This window comes from Seriola dumerili, unplaced genomic scaffold, assembly GCF_002260705.1.
Source record: "Seriola dumerili isolate Sdu_G_001 unplaced genomic scaffold, Sdu_1.0 BDQW01000068.1, whole genome shotgun sequence".
Classification (NCBI taxonomy): Eukaryota; Metazoa; Chordata; class Actinopteri; order Carangiformes; family Carangidae; genus Seriola; species Seriola dumerili.
In genome coordinates this window covers 17,249,078-17,269,243 of record NW_019174323.1, presented here as the reverse complement: position 1 = coordinate 17,269,243, position 20,166 = coordinate 17,249,078, and the positions used below count along the sequence as shown (strand labels likewise).

Genomic DNA, 20,166 nt, shown 5'->3' with positions numbered 1-20,166 from the left:
TCCGGCGCTGCCTGCACCGTCTGGGGCCACTTCAGACCGGCGTGAAGCTACACGGAGAAGGACCGGAGGGGCCGGAAGTCACAGGGGTGTGCCTTCAAAATAAAATCCTAAAACGTGTCATACGTAAGTAAACAGAAACTTCTTTTAAGCAGTCTCCATGACAACTGAGCAAACTCCAAATGCTAAGACCGTGAGATGCGATTAAAAGTAATTATTATTATTATTATTATTATTAGTAATAGTAGTAGTAGTAGTAGTAGTAGTAGTAATTATTTATTGTTATTGGTTATTTATTATTTTTTAAGCTGTTTTCAAAAATCAAGTATTAACTTTAACACTTGAATCAAACATCAACACCACTACTGTAAACAGGCTATTATTTAGTAGCAGTTAAAAAAATAATATTAGTGGTCTATTTTTACTTCCACCACTGATTGTAAACTTATAGTTAATGTTGTAGTTTGTTAATTTCTTTCATAGTTAAAGTGTATATGTAAAGCACCACTCGTGGAGTATGATTTGTAATATAAGTAAATAAACTTGCTTTGGTACATACTGATCATTGAACTGACAGCTAACATTAAATAACCTTTAAAATATTTAAAATATTTAATATATTTATTTTCACTCAGCATTTGGTTCTAGGCAGAGTCGCTAAGCTTTACTTTGAAATATTTAGCCGGAAGTCTTGTGGAACACTGGACACTAGTATTTCATAAACTCATAGCACCATGTTTTTTTAACGATATGAAACTTGTTTGTGTTGCTGAGTAGAAACTGAGAAGATGGATTAATAACATTTTGCTTTTGGCTGCATTTTAATGTCAGTTTTTGCTTTTCAGTTTAATTATGTAAAGTTTGTTTATATTTCTATTTTAAATATTTCAAAGTGAATGAGTTCTTGTGTCATTTTGAAAGACAATGACTGTGACTCAAAACCATCACTGACCCATTCCTGGAGTCCCTAGAGTTCACCTACAGGGGCCAACAGGTCTGTAGGTCTCCACTTCATCCTCCTGCACCTGGACTCCTCAGGAACATGTAGGCCAGGATCCTGCTGCAGGACAAGCTCTCCCAGCTGAGTGTACCTGACTCCGCCCACTGACTTCCTGTCTGACAGGAAGCAGCAGGTGAAACTGGGGGAAACATGTCTCTGACTCCTGGACCATCAGCCCCAGATCAGCCCAAGACTACATCCTTTCTTCTCCCAGGTACCTCAGGTTCTGTCTTTTCTGTCTGAACTTTCAGACCATCTGAAATCACCTCTTCCTTCACCCAAACTGTGACAACTCCCTCTTTCTACCAGGTACTTAAAGTCTTTTCTTTTCTTTTTTTTACCTCTTCTTAATTAGAGAAAAACAAACTTTACTTCCTTTCACTGAGGTCGTGTCTGTGACAGTTTGAATTCTTCCCAGCAGCTAAATGAACTAAAACAACGCTGGTCTGTGAGGCTCCACACCCAGATCTTGTTTATACCATTATTTAAAAGTCCTGCTGCAGTAACAGCCAGCCCTGCCTCTCACTGAGTGGGAGTTCTGAATGGTTTGTTCAAATGATGCATTTTCATCAAATCATCACTAACAGCAACATCCACCCTGAGTCCAAGCTGTTCTTGTTTTCCATAACTCCCTCGCTTTATTAAAATGTGCACATTTCTTTCTTATCAAATCTGAACGAGTGTTTCCTGTTCTTCTTCAGGAGTTTGACCTTCGTCGACTTCATTCGACACATGGGGCCGTCGACTTTCTCAGCGAGGGAGCAACAACGCTACCAGGCAGAGGTCAGTCTGGTCACTGCGACGCCTCCATGTAAACGCGTGCAGCGCTGCTCCTCGGAGTCAGCTGAACGATTGTGTCTTGCAGAAGACGCTCATGAGGCAGAAGCATCAAGTTCCCGTTTATTTATCCGCGGGAGACACGAAGGCCGGGCCGCTGGCTGGGAGAAGCTTCCTGGAGGACCGAGTTCACAGTGACGCATCAGACCAGAGCTCTGATTGTTAACGCACAACCCCACAACAATAACACAATAACACAATGTGTCTGATATTCAAAGGTTTCAGGAAACAGCAAAGTGGGCAGAGCCGAGAAAACGCCTCATGGCTGAACTGGTAAATAAACACAACACTGACTGTAGAGAAACTGTATGTGGATGTACATTTAAAGTGAGACGATGTAACTTGTTCTGAGCACAGCAGGAGTGAGTTTGCTAACATTAGCCACAATAAGCTAATGGCCACACTAGAACAAGTAAATATGTGGCGGGAAAAGTCCAAAGTTTACTGAATTACGCAAGAGCGAATTTAAAGGAGCTGTTTGTAAGTTTTGCTACTGCTACGTAGCTAACGTTAGCATTAGCAGCTGTTTACTGATCAAACTTGCCAAGAGTTTCAGGGCTTGCATTTCTGTCTGTGTCCTTTCATATTATAAAAATTTATATAAAAACTTTAAAAAATTTCAAAAGCTTCAAATGTATAATTTAATTGTCTATATCTACAGGTCTGTTTCTACTTAACTATAACACTTGAGGTTTTATTTCTTCTTAGCTGAGGGAGTTACTTAAGGGTGTTTTTAAAGAATCTCTTCATTTAACGCCATAAACTCCGTCATGTTGCAGTTAAGACAGAGTCAGTGGTACCTTTAGTTATTTCCTTAGTTTGGTCGTTAAGGTCTTTTGTGCAACTGTTTAACTGACTTTAAGTGATTCCTCAAGTATAAGACTAATATAAGGAGAAAACCTTAAATACTTCATACTTGAACATTTTAAGGAAATATTAACTCGGACTTTAGGGAAAAACCTTAAAGTTTTGTAACACCGGCCGGGCCAGCGTGAAATTAGATGTATACTATATGGAGAACATGTTTGAGACTGGAAAACAAACCACTCCAGTTCTCCCAGTCCCACCCGTCCCCCTCCGTGATCCGTTAGGCTCCGCCCAGTCCTTCACTACATCCTCATTGTGTTGAATCACCCTGAGAGTCGGCCATAGTGGCGTCTTCTAGCTGATCCAGTTAAGTTGTAAATGGATTTTAGGTACACGGCGCTCTGCAGCGCTTTTCCTGAAGGTCATAGGTCAAACGGTCCATCAGAGGGGTCCTTCCTGGTCAACATGAAGAAGCAATGTCGAAGATCTCCGTTTCATTATCTTTGGCGACACCTATGGCGAAACATGGTAACTGCTGGTTTGTTTATGATGTTTATGATACGTTATGTTTCCCAGTTAAACTTAAAGACACTTATTTAAATGACAGTCGTCCAGGTTTCCACTTTAAGGGCTGAAAAGACTTCTGCTGAGAAGTCTTCTAATGACTTATTAGAAAGCTAACCTTGTCACTAAATGAATATTAAGTCTTTCCAGGAGACGTCCTCTGACATTCATAGTAAATAACAGACCTGTAGATTAAAGCGTTCCCACAATCAAGACTCTAGATGCTGGATGTATAAACTATATCAACTGTATAAGGTGCACGTGACCAGACAAGACTTATCAGCATAATACAATTAAAGCTTACAGCTCGTTGCACTGCCCCCGGGGGCGCCACAAAATGTTGCTTTACGTCTAATTACTAATCAATAACTCAAACGTGGAAGTGGAAGAAGTGGGTAATCAAAAGGAGCCTCATCCATTTATTTGCCCCTCGTCATAAAAAAACCTGAACCCAAACTGCTCAAACGCAGCTGGGTCGTCACCGTGGCAACTGTAGTTGTAAAACTGCAGCTCTCTTTTTCTGACTGGAAGCAGAGAGGAAAATACTTGGTCGAATTGAGTCACACTGGTTTCTCATTGTTTTTGCCTCAGCCATAACAAGGTCTCATCTCCTGTTGAAGGGAGCCCTCTAGTGGCCGATATCGCAGTGTTACACGCGGTACCGAAACACAGGGAGAACTAAAGCACTGTGACAAATATCCTGCATGAATCCAACTGACATTTTATAGTTTTACTTGTAAGAACCACTGGATTATGGAAGAGATGAAGGAAATGTGAAAGGCCGCATGAATGAGCTCTAAAGCCCAAATTAAATCTGAAATCCACAATAAATCAACCTGATCAGTTTAACATCCCTTTGCACAGGGATCTTTAAAGGTGGAGTCGACTGCTGCAAGTGTTGCTCACATACATCATCCATGGTCATAATGGTGAACCCACACACCTGGCCTTCAACAGCTGTGTCCTTTATCCTGTCAAACTGAGGGGCTGCTGTGGCACATATCGTCATCTTTCACTGACACAGTGTTGGGGCTGGAGGTCACGTCCGTGTGGAGGAACAGGAAGAGGACTGGGGCTTGAATATAAAATTTAATCATCCATCTCATCTGCACAGATCTGCCTCAGCTCCACACTGGTTCCTGGAAACCTCCACTCAAGGTCTACTTATTCCTTTTCTGGACCTTTTGGATCACATTCGTACAGCTATCGCATCTTCAGCTCCATTTCATCTGTCGGTTAAGTTGAAAACTCAAGCTGCATTTAGAAGCTCTTTCGAGAATATTAAAAGGCAAAACCGCCTGTATTCAGAAACTGAGCCTTAAAACCAGCCGTCAGGACTTCTGGAACTTTGTGATGTCACAACGAACCCCCACCTGGATCCACCATCCAGCCATGCAGGATTTGGTTTGGAGTGTTTATCTGAAATCTGATGTATTTTATATATAAATATATGTTTAACAGTCAGCCAATCAGAAGACAGGCTCAGAGGAGATGTAATCAGCACTTCAAATAAAACAAGTCCTTTAATTAAATGGCATTTCATGGTGTTCACTCAGTTGTCATAAAGTCTGGAGCTTCAGTCATGTGAGAACAAGTAGAGGCGAGATGGTGAACCTCAAAGACGACGACCTCCGGCAGCTGATGACCTTTGTAACTCCACTGAACATGTTTTAGTGACGTCTTCCATCGAACACAGTTAATATTGAATGAGCTGCTGTTTTTGTGATTTTGACAGAAATCCAATTAAAACTCAAACTATGGGAAACACGCTGATGAGTATTCACTTCCATGTCGGACTTTAACTTCTAATCCGAGTCTCAGACGGATGAAATTCCTCTGACGGCGAGGACATTAAGACTCCGACGGGGAAATAAAACAAAGCAAAGCACAGAATCCCTTCATCTGACGGACGAAAACAAACAGGTACAAGGATGGAGTGACGCAGCTAAATGCACTCATCTTAAATGAATCTTCTGGAGGCTTCCTGATTGGTCCACAGTCAATCCTCCGCTCTCATGCTGGCTTTAGGTTATTGTCTGTAGATGGGTGACAGTGAAGAGGAGGCTATTTTAGCTGAGTAATGTAAATGTCAGCAGACGCTCGGCTGGGATCTGCCCTGATCTCTGCAAACAGTTGCTCAAATTAGACGCTAACTGCACAAACAGAGAGGGGCTTTAATAAAGCACACACCCCTGCCGCTAAGCTAATTAGAGTCATGAAGCTTATGCTAGTCTGCTAATGATAAATGCTAATTTTCCATTTGTTTGAGTTGATATTCAGATGAGAGATTCAGCGGCGGGAAACAAACAGACAAAAGAAGCTTCTGCTGCTTCACACAGTTTTTATTCTGCTACATTTTCACTGCACAACAATAAATTCTGTTTCTACTGAGTTTCTACTTGTGCTGAGAACTTGACCAGAGGACGAGCCGTCACTGCCAGGTCTACTCAGAGTCAGCAGCCTGAGCCGGGAGAGAGGAGGAGAGGAGGGGAGGAGAGGAGAGGAGGAGAGGAGAGGGGAGAAGAAGGAGGAGGACCCGAGAGGAGAAGAGAGGAGAGGGGAGAGGAGGAGAGAGAGGAGGAGAGAGGAGAGGAGAGGAGGAGAGGAGGGGAGAGAGGAGGAGAGGAGGGGAAAGAAAAGAAAAAAGTAAAGAAAAGAAAAGAAAAAAAGAAAAGAAAGGAAGGAAAAGAGAAAAAAGAAAGAAATTAAAAGAAAGGAAAGGAAAGAAAAAGAAAGAAAAAAAGGAAAAAAGAAAAGAAAAGAAAAGAAAAAGAAAGGAAGGACATAAGATTAGATGAAATACATTAAAGTATAAAAACAATCTGCCTGAACCTGAACCACCCAGATCTAGTCTATGAAGCCAGGGATCGGCACGGGCCCAGGCCCCTGAAACTGATGCCTATCCCTGCAGGTGGTGAGTCCACAGGGAGGTGGCCGGGAACTCAGAGCTCCCCTCCCAGGTCTGGCTCCAGGAGGGCGCCCCGCTTTCCCCAATCCGGGGCGAGGTGACGCAGACTCAAAGATCGCCTTTAATCCAGATACAAAACTTTAAATTGGATCCAGTTATTTCAGTGTCTCATCGGCTCAGCGTGGTCTCAGTCACAGACACCACCAGACGGCAGCCGCGTGTGAACTGCCTGCAACCGGTTTTGCAATTTGCAACTACTACTTGTAATTTCTGCTGTGGACAAATCTACGGAAAGCATGCTGGGAAAAACTGCTAAAGGGCGGTTTTCATTTTAATCTGTCGCAACAATCGAAATGCTAATATTCGTGTCACAGTCGTATGAAGAGTCGAGCCGACATGGATCTAAATACACTAGCCGATGAATGAACGTTACCTTTCCAAATTCCCTGCTTTTGGTTCTCAGCTTGTTGACCTGGGACTCGGCGATGTCGGCGCGCTCCTGGGCCTCCTCCAGCTCGTGCTGCACCTTCCTGAGCTTAGCCAGATGAGCGTTGGCCTGCTCCTCCTGCAGAAATAACAACAGAATAAACCACAGTATCGTCCTGATAAAACAACAACAACGCCCCAGTCTGAAGAGAAGATCTTACAGCTTCTTCATTCTGCCGTTTGTACGCCTTGACTTTGAGCTGCAGCTTGTCCACCAGGTCCTGCAGCCTCAAGACGGTCTTCTTGTCCTCCTCCGTCTGGTAGGTGAGCTCCTTGACTCTCCTCTCGTATTTACGGATTCCCTTGACGGTGTCAGTGGCTCGTCTCTGCTCATTCTCCACCTCGGCCTCCAGTTCACGCACCTACAACAGAAATCACAACCCCCGCCCCCCACCCCACACAAGCCCTGAAATCAGCTGTGGTCATCGTCGGTCTCAGTAACGCCACACAAATGTCAGATGGCTGAGCGTGATACCCGAGCTTCCAGTTTCTGGAGCTGCTTCTTGCCCCCCTTCAGAGCCATGTTCTCAGCTTCGTCCAGACGGTGCTGCAGATCCTTGACGGACGCCTCCAGGTTCTTCCTCATCCTCTCCAGGTGGCTGCTGGTGTCCTGCTCTTTCTTCAGCTCCTCTGCCATCATGGCCGCCTGGATTTACACAGCAAGAAATAGAAATGAATGATCATAATCCAGCTGGACATGATAACACCAGAGTCTGTTAATTGCGGAGATAATTGGGGGTAAAGATTTTTTGTATTTACATCAGTGATGGCTTTTTTGGCCTTTTCCTCTGCGTTGCGCGCCTCTTGCATTGCATCCTCCACCTCGCCCTGCAGCTGGCTGACATCTGCATCCAGCTTCCTCTTGGAGTTGAGAAGACTGGTGTTCTGCAGCCGAATCACAGATGAAATAAAAATATAAACTTCATTAGCTCTTGTTTTGGTCTCAACCGAGTCCAGAGAAAGGTGTCTGACTCTTCAGCTGCTAAACGCTCAACAATGTTCACCAGCTGGTCGCTAACTTTGATAAGTAGAGAAGATGTGAACCAAAACAGTAAAGCTGCAGGTCATAAAACCTTTAAACTCATCAAGTAATTCATCAGTTTCTCTTTATTATTAACCGATCAACTCCTTGTAGATATTTCATTATTATTTCTTGATACAGAACGATTAAAATCTTACGTCATACACCTTAAAAAATAAATAAAGCCTCACCTGAGAGTGCAGCAGCCCCAGTCTCTCGCAGGCATCAGTGAGTTCCTGCTCAGCTAGCTTGCGGCTTCTGTCCGACTGTTCCAGAGCAGCTCTGAGCTCCTCCACCTCCGCCTGCATCAGGCTGCTCCTGCGCTCCACCATGGCCACCTGCTCCTTCAGGTCGTCCTGGCTGCGCAGAGCCTCGTCCAGGTGGAGGGTTTGTTCCTGCGGGGGGGAAGAGGTGACGGTGAGTCATTTACGCAAAGTGGGTTTTAAAAGCTGTTCTAAGAGATGAACAATATTTCACTTTGAGGTGGGTCTGCATGCTCCTCAGCTGCTTCTGCACTTCAGCGGCCTGCCGGTTGGCGTGGCTCAGCTGGATCTCCATCTCGTTGAGATCGGCCTCCATCTTCTTCCTGATTCTCATGGCGTCGTTCTTGCTGCGTATCTCGGCGTCCAGGGCCGACTGCATGGTCTCCACGACGCGCTGGTGGTTGCGTTTCATCTGCTCGAGCTCCTCCTCCCTCTCGGCCAGCCGGCGATCCACCTCTCCTTTCACCTGAGTGAGCTCCAGCTGAATACGGAGAATTTTGGATTCCTCGTGCTCCAGAGAAGCCTGGACACAGATAAAGATTCATAAAAATGATTAAAAAATCTGATTGTAAGAAGAATTTAACATCTTATATCACAGAGAATTACTTCAGCCTCCTCCAGAGCAGTCTGGATCTCTGTCTTCTCAGTCTCAGTTTGTTTCTTTGTCTTCTCCAGCTCATGGATGGCTTTACCATTCTCTCCAAGTTGTTCACTCAGATCCGAGATTTCCTCTAAAAATTACAAAAACATATCAACAATTATTCTTCTCATGATGTCAAATATAAACTATAAAAAACTCGATGATTAACACACATCCTTGTAAAATCATGTTCGAGGCTGAACCGTCCTATTAACCGAGCAGTGTGACTGTAGGTGATATACACACGTTGCAGGTTTTTATTCTCTCGTTTGAGGACCTCCAGATGCTCCAGAGCTTCCTCGTAAGAGTTCTTCATTTTGAAGAGCTCAGTGTTGAGGGAGCGCGACTCCTTCAGCGATCCCTCCAGCTCGGCCTGACTCTCCTCGAACTTCTGCTTCCACTCGGACACAATCTGAGGAAGACAAGGCGAGTTCATTAACACAGCAGGCGACTCAAAGTGCTTTACAGAGGAATGGAAATACATAAAAACTGCAGACACAAAAGCACCATTTGCACCAATTTGTTTTGGATAAGAACAGGCATCGTTAACGCTGCTGTCTTTGTTACCTTATCAAAACTCCTCTGCTTTTTATCCAGGCTGGCGGCCTGAGCGTTCGCCCTCTCCACATCCGTCATGAGATCCTCCACCTCTCCTTGCAGCCTCTGCTTCGTCTTCTCCAAAGACGAGCACTTGGCGTTGGCGGCCTCCATGGCCTCCTCGGCTTCCTGTAAACGTTGGGCGAGCTTTTTCCTGTGAATCATACATTGAAAAACATGAACAACAGTTTGTCATTTATTACATATCTAAAGTAAATATTCTCACTTGGCCTCTTCCAGTTCATCGTTGCGCTGGATGGCATCGGTCTCATATTTGGTTCTCCACTGGGCGACCTCGCCGTTGGCCTTGGACATGGCCCTCTGCAGCTCGGCCTTGGCCTCCTGCTCCTCCTCAAACTGCTCCCTCAGCAGATCGCAGTCGTGACGGGCGGATTGGAGAGCATGGGCGAGGGCGCTCTTAGCCTGACGGAGAAACAGATATACAGAACTGAAGGTTAAGACGAGGAAAGAGTTCCCGCATGTAACTTCTCTGTTAAACCACAACTCGGTCGGTACCTTCGACTCTTCTTCCACCTGCCTTTTCAGTTCCTCAATCTGCTGAGTGAAGGCGAGTTTAGCCCTCGACATCTGAGAGAGAATCGCCTCCTTCTCCTCAAGGAGACGACAAAACTCACCTGGTTTGAGAGATGTTAGAAAATAAATTAGAGAAGACAGAAGCGTTCGCCTCTGTTGGTCAGTTGAAGAAGATGTACAGTCTCTCAGGTGCATACCGTTCTCACTCTGAAGTCTTGCCCTTTGAGCATTTATTTCAGTGATCAGACGAGAGTTCTCATCATGCTTCGTCCTGTATTCACTCAGCTGGTCTTCCAGAGAGTGGCACAGCTTCTCAAAACTCATCTGATATCAGTAAGAAATGACATTAACGAAGCCGTTTACTGTGACATTTTGATTGAATGTATTTACTACGCTGGTGTTTTCTCACCTTCGCCTTGGCCGTGACCTCTATGTTTCCGGAGAGGTCGTCGATCTCCATCTTGCACTCGCTCTTCTCCTTCTCCAGCTTCTGTTTGACTCTCTGCAGGTTGTCGAGCTGCTCCCCCAGCTCGGCCACGCTGTCAGCGTGTTTCTTCCTCAAAGCCGCGGCGGTGGCCTCGTGGTGGAGCGTCGACTCTTCCAGGTCTCGTCTCAGTTTCTGAAACTCGGCCTCTCGCTTCTTGTTCATCTCTATCTGTGTGGCGGTGGCTCCTCCGGCCTCCTCCAGCCTCTCGCTGATCTCCTCCAGCTCCCTGGACAGATCGGACCTCTGCTTTTCCACTTTGGCTCTCGCGACGCGCTCCGACTCCATCTCCTCCTCCAGCTCTTCGATGCGAGCCTAGGCAAACCGACCGTCAACAGGTCAATCAAAGGTCATCCTTCATTTAAATTTCTATCTTTCTTCAAGTACCTGAAGCTCCTTGATCTTCTTCTGAGACTGCACAGCCACGTTCTGCTCATCTTCAATTTTGGCGACAAGATGGCTGAAGTCAAGGTCTTTCCTGTCACACCGAACAAAACCATGTGATTAGACACTGTATTAATTACTTATCATTTCTTTTAAGCACGGCACACTTTTATTTATCTATTTATCTTTCATTAAATTCGGAAAAAGCATCGATTTTACACCGTATCAGTATTATTATATATTCATTTGTAGTATGTTTGACACAAACTTTACAGCCAAGCTCTTCCAGAGGTTTTCTCTTATAAAAACAGCTTTAATTATTTACAACTGAACGGAAATTGAACATTTCACCTTATATACTACAGAGGGTTGTACTACAGTTTTTAGCCGGGAGTGGGGGGGTATTTGTATCATTGATATTCCACCCTTCAAATAAGATGTCACCCATATATACAGCATCACATCTACAAAGAGTGTTGACTCCAAATACATTATTAATATGTTTATGAAATGTTTATGTAATAAAAACTTTTTAAAACAATATTTTTCCCACCAGAATTTTCTCTTCTGGAAATAATCTTATTATATTTACATGATGTGGATTTGAACGTTGAGAAGCAGCATTTTCATGATTTACGTCTCTCTCCTGTTTCCTGTTTTTTTCCCTTCAAGGTTTCAAAACTCGGGAATTCCCCCCTTTGTGAACAAGTGTATATATAATAATTATACATACTTCTTAAGGCGTTCCTCCAGCTGTTGCTTGTCGTTTTCCAAATCCATCATGGATTCCTGGGTTAGTTTCAGATCTCCTTCCAGCTTCCTTTTCGCCCTCTCCACATCCATCCGGGACTTCTTCTCTTGTTCCAGAGAGCCCTCAAGCTAACACATGCACATGTTGTCAGCAAAAAAAAATCCCTCAAGCCACACGGAGCTATGATTTCCAAAATGTAAAGACCTACATCATCCACTTGTTGCTCCAGCTTGACCTTAGCTTTGGTCAGAGAGTTGACTTTGTCCTCCTCCGCCTGCAGGTCATCCAGTGTCTGCTGGTGGGCCTCCTGCAGGGCCAGCTTCTCCTTGGATAACTTGGCCACGTTGTCATCCAGAGTAGACATCTCTTCGGTCAGATTCTTCACCTAAATGTGGAAGAAGAGGTTTTGCAGGTCGCGTGGGAACCGTGAGTAAATGTGTTTGGTACTGTGGTCGGGGGTTGGGGTTACCTTGTTTTCAGTGGCGTGTTTTTCCTTCTCCACTTTAGCCAGAGTGAGCTCCAAGTCATCGATGTCTTTCTTCAGCTCGGAGCACTCATCCTCCAGCTTCCTTTTCTTGGCGGTCAGCTCGGCGTTGACCTCCTCCTCGTCCTCTAGTCGCTCGCTCAGTTCTTTGGCTTTGGCCTCGAGCGAGATCTTGTTCTTTATCAGTCCTTCACACCTCTCCTCAGCATCTGCCAGACTCTCACTTTCCTGTTCAACGAGAAACACAATATTCCTTTATGTAGCACGCAGGACTCCTTACATTTGACCTGCTCTAACAGTCATATGAGTTTTCTCCACTCACAGATTGAATCTGCAGACACAAGTCATTCTTCTCCTGAAGCAGAGAAACCATTTTGGCTTCCAGCTCCTTCCTCTTAGTCTCAGCTTTGGCTAAATCCTCCTTACACTTGGTGAAGTCCACCTTCATGATGGCCATCTCCTTCTCAGTCTCAGCACTCCTCAGGAGCGGCTTGATCTTGAAGTAGAGCTTCATCCACGGCCAGTGTTTTACATTCATGAAAGAGCGGATGTTGTACTGGACAATGTAAATGGATTCTCTGGAAAGCGATGGGAGTCATTTCTTAGTTCCTGGGTTCAACATGTTTCAGAAAACATGCAACATATAAAGACCCGACAGCCTTTGATGTACATGTGTCTGAGTATCTATGGTCATATCTACAGTAAGTCCGGTTACCTCCTCTCCATCATTTTCTGAAACTCCTTCCTTCTGAGAAAGCCGCGACACAAGGCTTGAGTAATGGTGATGAGAGAAGCCAGTTTTTCATCCCTCATTTCCTCTAGTAAACCCAAGAGTCCTGCTTTGAAGAACACCTTCAGAAAATACAGATGTGGGTGTGCCATCCATAAAACACTTGGTAACTCTAATAATAATAATAACTTTATTTATATAGCAGTTTTCTCTTAACAAACCAGATAAAAGAGAAGTCCAAAATACCTGAGCATAATAAAAAAAAGAGTAGAACAGTATAAATAAAAAACATCTCAAATCAACATTATATAAAGATCTGACAGTGAGTGAAAAGAGGCAATAAAATATGTAAAAACAAAAGTATCTAGTATCATAGTATCAGATTTTTAGTATAAACGGTTCAGTATGTAAACAAACTATGTAATACGAGGTGTCATCTGCAAAAGTGTTGACCTGAGAGGACGCAGCAAACACACACCTGAGCAGCAGGTGTGTGTTTGACGAATGTTGGAAACATTTCTACTTCGAAGGTTTCAGATGCTGTTTGAAACGTGCCGAGGCCTTTAGTCACATTAACTCTAACTCACCTTGGTGTGCCCAAACTTGTACTGGGTGTGATCTACATCGATAGACCCCAGGAGCTTCTCAGCAGCCTTCTTGTTGTCGATGAACTGTCCCTCGGGAATCACACTAGCATTTAGTACTTTGTACCTACAAGAAAAATTAAACAAGAGATTAAACTAAAGTTGTTTTCTAATTTCTCAAAGAGCATGTCTTTACTTTGTTTTTTTTTATTTTTACCTCTGCTTGAAATCCCCGTACAGAATCCGACTGGGGAAGCCCTTCCTGCAGATCCTGATTCCTTCCAGCACGCCATTACATCGCAGCTGATGGATGACCAGATGGTGCTCCATTATCCCTAAAGAGTCGGCGGAGCGACGTTAAAACGGAGCTGACCGAGAGACCTTTAAAGTCTGATAAGGAGCGTTTTGTGACGTACCTGGAGTTTTAGTTTCATTTGGAATCAGACACCTGACAAAGTGAGGATGGGTGCTCTTCAGATTCGTCATCAGCTTTCCCAGGTTCTCCTGTGAGGGATCATCACTGTCACTGCTTTGCTAACTAAAATCACACAAACACTGGCTGTGTGTTTTCTGTAAGTTACCCTGAAGAGCGCCGACACAGTCTGGAAGGACGAGCCTTTCTTCTTTGATGCTTTCTTAGCAGCAGTGCCAGCTCCGCCACTTCCTCCACCGGGGTTTTCTAAAAGAATTGAAATGTGTTAATCTCCATTATAAGGCTGAAGACCTTTCAACTGGACTGAACTGGTTATAACCCAGCGGTTCTCACCATCAGATGAAGAGTAGGTAGAATAGAGGAAGGCTAACAGCTTGAGGCCAGCTTTCTGATACAGCTGGACCACAGTCTCATTCAGCGGGTCCTTGTTCTTGTCCAGCCAGCCCGTGATGCTGTAGTCTACGGTGCCAGCGTAGTGCACCAGGGAGAAGTGAGCCTCAGCCTTGCCTTTGACAGGCTTGGGCTTCTGGAAGTTGCTCGATTTCCCCAGATGTTGGTCGTACAGCTTGTTTTTGAAAGTGGTGTCTGACGCCTTGGGGAACATACACTCCTCTTCGAGGATGGAGAAGATTCCCATCGGCTGTCGAGGATGGTCAGAAAATGTGTAAAATAAAAAGTAATTATGCTTTTTTTTTTTTTTTTTTTTTTTAAAACAGTGTGTGATATGTTGTTTGAATAAACCCACCTTTTCAATGAGCTCTATACAAGCAGCCAGGTCCATCCCGAAGTCAATGAACTCCCACTCGATTCCCTCTTTCTTATACTCCTCCTGCTCCAGCACGAACATGTGATGGTTGAAAAACTGTTGCAGTTTCTCGTTGGTGAAGTTGATGCACAGCTGCTCCAGACTGTTGTACTGCAAAAACAACAGCGACACTCATTATAGAAATACCAGCAGAAAACCACACACTGCTCAGTGCTCGCTTACATCAAAGATCTCAAACCCAGCGATGTCCAGGACTCCGATGAAGAACTGTCTGGGCTGCTTGGTGTCCAGCATCTGATTGATGCGGAGGACCATCCACATAAACATCTTCTCATAGACGGATTTGGCCAGAGCGCCGATAGAGTTGTAGACCTGCACAGAGGCATGCTCCGGTGAGATTGCAACACATTGTGACCTATTTTACACCATGAATACCAGTGCTTTTGGTGCTGATTTAATCTGATTTTAATAAGATTAATGAGGTACATTATGTAAACTATTATAAGGAATAATATATGATGAGGGCCTGAGGACCCTGTTGGAATCGCTCCATAAAAATCTATCGCTTTTTTCAGGGTCTAATGTGCTTGAAACTATAGAATTTCCCCTCATCCTATGTTTCACCTACATGTACGAAATTCAGGAAACACATGTAACATGCCAAGACCTACAAAAAAGCCTCTTGTGCTCATACCGTAAACCCAACAGGAAGTCAGCCATTCTGAATTTAATCTACAATTTTCGAGCCGTTTTTGCCATTTACAGGCGATGTACTTTAATGAACTCCTCCCAGGGAATAGATCAGACCAAACTTGGTCAGAAAATGACCTCGATGATGCCTCATTAATGGCAAATTTCTGTTTCGCCATGAAACAGGAAGTTATTATATATCACATATAGGCTGTTGATGACAGTCCCACGCTGAAGACATCTGCATGCTAACATGAAGTCAGCGACAATGTGACAATCATCATTTGATTTACATGAAACGTTCACGCCCTAGTTTACACTTCACAGCAACATTATGCGTGTTGGCGGCATCAAGTGGCTCCTCCCCAGCAACACCGAGGGTGTGCAACAGGGCGAGGGCGAGGGCGAGGGCGAGGGCCTGCTCGATGCTTTTATTCATAATGGTTTGCTGGCACACAAATGTACCTGCTGAACAGTCTGCCCTTTGGTCACATACTCATTCCCAACCTTCACTCTGGGGTAACACAGTGCTTTCAGCAGGTCTGCAGAGTTCAGACCCATCAGGTACGCTGATTTGTCAGCCACTGCTCAAACACAAAGATGAAAGAAGAGAAATACAGAGCAGAACGTGATGAAAGGGAAGAAAAGATAAAAAAGTAAAGATTTACAGACGATCGTCACAGACGGTAAAGAAAAGAAAAATCAAAAAGATTAAGGCAGACTTTCATGGATCACAGTTACCCTCTGTTCCATCTGGCTCCGCCTGCTCCTCTCTCTGCTTCTGCTTGAACTTCATATTCCCATAATGCATCACAGCACCTGTCAGCTTGTAGATGCCAATCCTCTCCTCTCCAGTGAAGCCGAGGACCTCGATAGCGCTCTGAAAGCACACACCACAGCCCACGTATGAACATGTGTGTGTGTGAGCAGAGATGAGACAGAAAACTGAAAGATGTGAACTCTTACATGAGTGGCCATGAGCTCGTCACTGTCGTTGATACTGGCCACACTGATCTCCCCCTGGCTGATGAACGGGAAGTCGAAGGGGTTGGTGGTGATGAGGAGAGTCTCTGGGAGGAAAAATATAAAAACACTGTGAGTAGAACTTTACTTACAGACAGGTGACAGGTGTGTTTCTCCCAGGTGTTACCTATGAGCTCGGGCTTCTTGTTGGACATGATCTGGTAGAAAATATGGTAACTCCTCTCGGACGCCAGTTGAAACGTTACTCTGGATTTTTCCAACAAGTCTGACAAAAAATAAAACAAGACTGACGTCAGCAAAAGACTCTAAAGGACTGAATATCACACGTCTCTGTTGTGCTCCAGCTCACAAGTTTCAATATCAGCCGAAGCCAGTTTTCCTGTCGTTCCAAAGTGGATTCTTATGAATTTGCCCTGAAAGAGGGAAAAAAAAAAAGCACGATGCAAAAATCCAGTGACTGAAAACGACAAATCATTTTATGGGTGTGAACAAAGTTTTTCACTCACAAAACGTGAAGAATTATCATTTCTGACAGTCTTGGCGTTTCCGAAAGCCTCCAGCAGAGGGTTAGCAGAGATGATCTGGTCCTCCAGGTTCCCCTGCAGCAGCCGAGAGAAGACGTGACAGATTCTGACAATGACGTGATGAAGTTTCACTGTGATGAAAGTGTATAAAAACATTCTAATAATCACCTGTAATTTTCCAGAGGTGTTAGCATCTTTCTTCCTGTCCCCAGACCCTGCAATTGTCGCAAAGTACTGGATGACACGTTTGGTGTTGACGGTCTTTCCTGCACCGGATTCTCCGCTGCAGACCGGGAAAAAAGACACACACACACACACACACACACCGCAGATGTCTCACTTCCTGTTGGGTTAAATGAGTATCAAAGATAAGTCGCAAACCATTTGCAGCTTCAGCTTACGTGATCAGGATGGACTGGTTTTCTCGATCTAGAAGAAAAAACACAACACCATCAGTGACGTTAGAAAAGAGAACATTATGGGAACCTGAGTACGACTACGTTAAGCACAGGATCAGTTTACCAGTGAGCATGAACTGGTAGGCGTTGTCAGAGATGGAGAAGATGTGTGGTGGAGCCTCCTGGCGCTTTTTGCCCCTGTAGGCCACCACCACCTGCTGGTTGTAGACTGGGAGCCACTTATAAGGGTTCACAGTGACACAGAACAGCCCTGAGTAGGTCTGCAATAAAATACAATAAAATGCTTGGATTTGAAGGTTAAAAGATCAATCAATCAATCACTTTATTTGCCCCCTGTGGGGCAGTTGGGTATGCAGCAGTGGGATATATGCAGTGAGCTAACATAAAAACACAGGGAACATAAATACATCACCATGACCTGAAGATCTGTCTGTTTGTTTTGGCTAAAGTCTGAGGAGGGAACCCAACAGACATCTTGGTTAAAAGCAGGTTAAAGTCCAGTTCACAAATAAAAGTGTTGTATTCATCTACAGACCATAAATTAAATGGAAAATCTGAGGCGTGTCACTGAGTGAGTCTCCAGAACAGCTTCGACCTTGTCACAGATTCTCCAGGTCTGAGCACTGTACTGAAGCATGAACAACCAGAACATATTCCCTCCTGACGGTGGTGGAGAGTATTTGAAGCCAATATGTCTCCAAAGGGATTAAATGCAAGAATATGAAGCATTTGACATATTAACGTGTGAACACATTGTAACGCAACTTCTAAAAAAAAAAGAAAAAGAGACCTTCCTCCGACTTGAACTGAATTCTAGTTTCCAGGAAAATCCAAATGATGGGGCAAAATAACCTTATAATCCTTTCTTACTATGAAAATGAGCAGTTTACTGTGTGTGTAACTTTCTTTGCCTCAATAAAATATATTTGATAAAATACTGAGGACCCTGTTAGACAACAGAGTTAATTGTTGGATTTGCTGAACTTCTAATATCTAACAAAAAAAACTTCCACTTTTTAAACTAATGACATTTTTATCGTTGACATCTTCATCTTGTGATTACAACATTTTCCCAAACACTGCAGCTGCACAAATATGAAAACAACTAGAGTTAATCTGCTGTTCTGACACCAGCATTATTGGTAGAGAAAAACCCCTAGTTTTGACCTGTGACCTTTAAACTGCAGAAAAAGATAATACATGATTGATCACAAACGTCATCACAGTCCCTCCTCCATCTCTCTGATGTTGGTCTACACGCTCTCTGTCAGCAGCAGCTCCTCTGACACACAGCATCACTCACGTAGATCATCCACGCTGCGTAACGCTCTTTGAGGTTGTACAGCACGGCGGCCTCGTTCAGGTGCGTCATCATGGCCATGTCCTCGATCTTGTCGAACTTGGGCGGGTTCATGGGGAAGACTTGGTCATCCTTCACCGTGACGACCTGTGATGGCGAAGAGAGACGTGACCTTCATCAGCAGAACAGCACGGAGACCGCCAGCGAACACTTTGCCTGATGTGCGAGTGATTCTTAAACTGCAAGTGCAGCAATTCGATTTAGTGTTTTATATCAATTGTTTGTGCTTTGTGATATTTTATTTCCCTCAATAAAAATGTATGAAGTAACTTAAATCTGTTTAATTAAAACTGCCTCGTGCACCTGGTCACTTACCTGCCCTGCCTCAGTTTTAACGGTTGCTTTGCCGCCGTCTTTACTTTGCAGCGTGCCTTTAACAAACAGCTCCTTTGGATCCACCACAAACACTGCAGTTTTGGCATCGAAGGGCCTGTTCTGGGCTTCGATTCTCTCTCGTTCAGGTCTCCTCAGGTACGGAGCAGCCTCCCCGAATACGCTCATGTCACTGTCCGAACTCATGTCCAGATCACACCCCTGAGGGGACTGAAAGGTCCAGTGTTAGAAGAACAGTAACAGTGATATCGGTCACTCTTATCAGTATCAACTCCTACCTGTGCGAGATACAGACGATCTGCTTACGTCTCCTGCAGACACCTGTCTCAGAGACACAATGAGATGCTACCAGGAGAGTCGGTCTCTATCACATCCACACACAACGTTGAATCAGCACAATGCCCTCACCAGCAGGAGCCCCTGCTGAAAAATGTGGACAGCTTTGACCCTTCCTGCTTTTATAAGGTCCCCCTTGTTGCTTTAGCAGAGACGGCAAACACCTATATTTAGGTCAAAGCCTCTAATGAATGTGGGCGGAGAGAAGTGATTAGTTTTGGCATGTGATATCACGGAGATGTTGCTGAGCTTTTGTTATAAATCCGCGGCGGGGAGCAACTGCAGCTCAAGAAAAGAATGAAAGCAAAGGGTGAGGGTGACCTCAGCCAGAGACACACACTCCAGGCACGCAGAGACCAACACGGGGGTTTGTCGAGCATCTTGATCGCTGCGTTTCCAACAAAGATTACATTAAAACCATTCGGTCCTCGTGATGTCTAAAACGTTGTGTTTAAAGTTATTCAAAGGAAACGTTTAAATAAATGTGCTTTCTTTCTGAGAGTGAGATGAGAAGTTTGAGATCCAGCTCACGTCTGATCCGGGGTCAGGTGGTGTGTTTGTTGTTTTGCTGTTTTAACAAGTAATCCCCCCTTAAATTATCTTTTTTATATCTCTGCTTTTTGTATGGATTAAACTAATGAAGTGAAATTAATTATTAAGTTAAATTTAGAGGCGTAAGTAGAAGTTTATTCTTTCTTCCCCCACTTTGGCCAGGCTAGCTGTTTCCCCCACACTTCCAGACTTTATGCTAAGCTAAGCTAGGCTATGCTAACCAACCATCCTCATACTTATCATGAGAGTGGAATGATTCTTCTCATCGAATCCTCAGAGAGAAAGTAACGGCTACTATTAAACTCTTATGTGAAGGTGTACAGTGTTATTTTAGATGTGATTCTGTACATTAGATTCTCACACTGTATTTCGTCTATATAATTATAAAGTATATTGACTATTGAAGTGTATTATTGGATATTGGTTTATCCTTCCAATAAACATGTATTTATATTGTATTGTTTGTCTTTTCTCCGTAACTTTACTTAATTTCTGTCTTGCTTTTTTTGGATTTACTGTCTGGCTGTTGTTATATTCTGTTTTTTAATGTGCTGAATAAATAAAGTTGTTTTTTATTATTAAACATATGAAACATTATGCTTCAGAATCTGCTCTTTGTGTGTGTCACAGTGATTATTGGTGTATTTGGTATTATGGTGGTACATAAATACATACCTTTCGATACTGAAGTATGATCC

General features: G+C 44.0%; 1 protein-coding gene across 1 annotated transcript; it reads right to left on the bottom strand.

The window, feature by feature from the left end:
- Positions 1-7,354: 7,354 nt before the first annotated feature.
- Positions 7,355-18,766, bottom strand: LOC111220078 (myosin-4-like). Its single transcript, XM_022743031.1, has 33 exons — positions 18,563-18,766; positions 18,191-18,334; positions 16,991-17,147; positions 16,870-16,897; positions 16,637-16,751; positions 16,451-16,543; positions 16,294-16,357; positions 16,111-16,209; positions 15,927-16,030; positions 15,702-15,840; positions 15,426-15,544; positions 14,493-14,642; positions 14,250-14,420; positions 13,838-14,144; positions 13,653-13,735; positions 13,488-13,575; positions 13,289-13,406; positions 13,075-13,198; positions 12,473-12,609; positions 12,080-12,335; positions 11,743-11,985; positions 11,482-11,658; positions 11,256-11,401; positions 10,526-10,616; positions 10,064-10,453; positions 9,852-9,978; positions 9,637-9,755; positions 9,347-9,543; positions 9,091-9,274; positions 8,770-8,935; positions 8,490-8,614; positions 8,327-8,406; positions 7,355-7,400 (listed from the first exon to the last, which is right to left on the bottom strand). Exons 1-33 carry the CDS (start codon positions 18,764-18,766, stop codon positions 7,355-7,357), a joined length of 4,791 nt encoding a protein of 1,596 aa, XP_022598752.1.
- Positions 18,767-20,166: the final 1,400 nt, after the last annotated feature.

Excerpts from the sequence above, each read along its gene's own strand:
- LOC111220078 (XM_022743031.1), bottom strand. The coding sequence starts at position 18,766 with ATGAGTTCGGACAGTGACATGAGCGTATTCGGGGAGGCTGCTCCGTAC. Across the intron at positions 14,643-15,425 it reads AAGGGCAGACTGTTCAGCAG|GTCTACAACTCTATCGGCGC; the intron begins GTACATTTGTGT and ends GCCTCTGTGCAG. Across the intron at positions 12,610-13,074 it reads ACAAGTTTGGGCACACCAAG|GTGTTCTTCAAAGCAGGACT; the intron begins GTGAGTTAGAGT and ends TATTTTCTGAAG.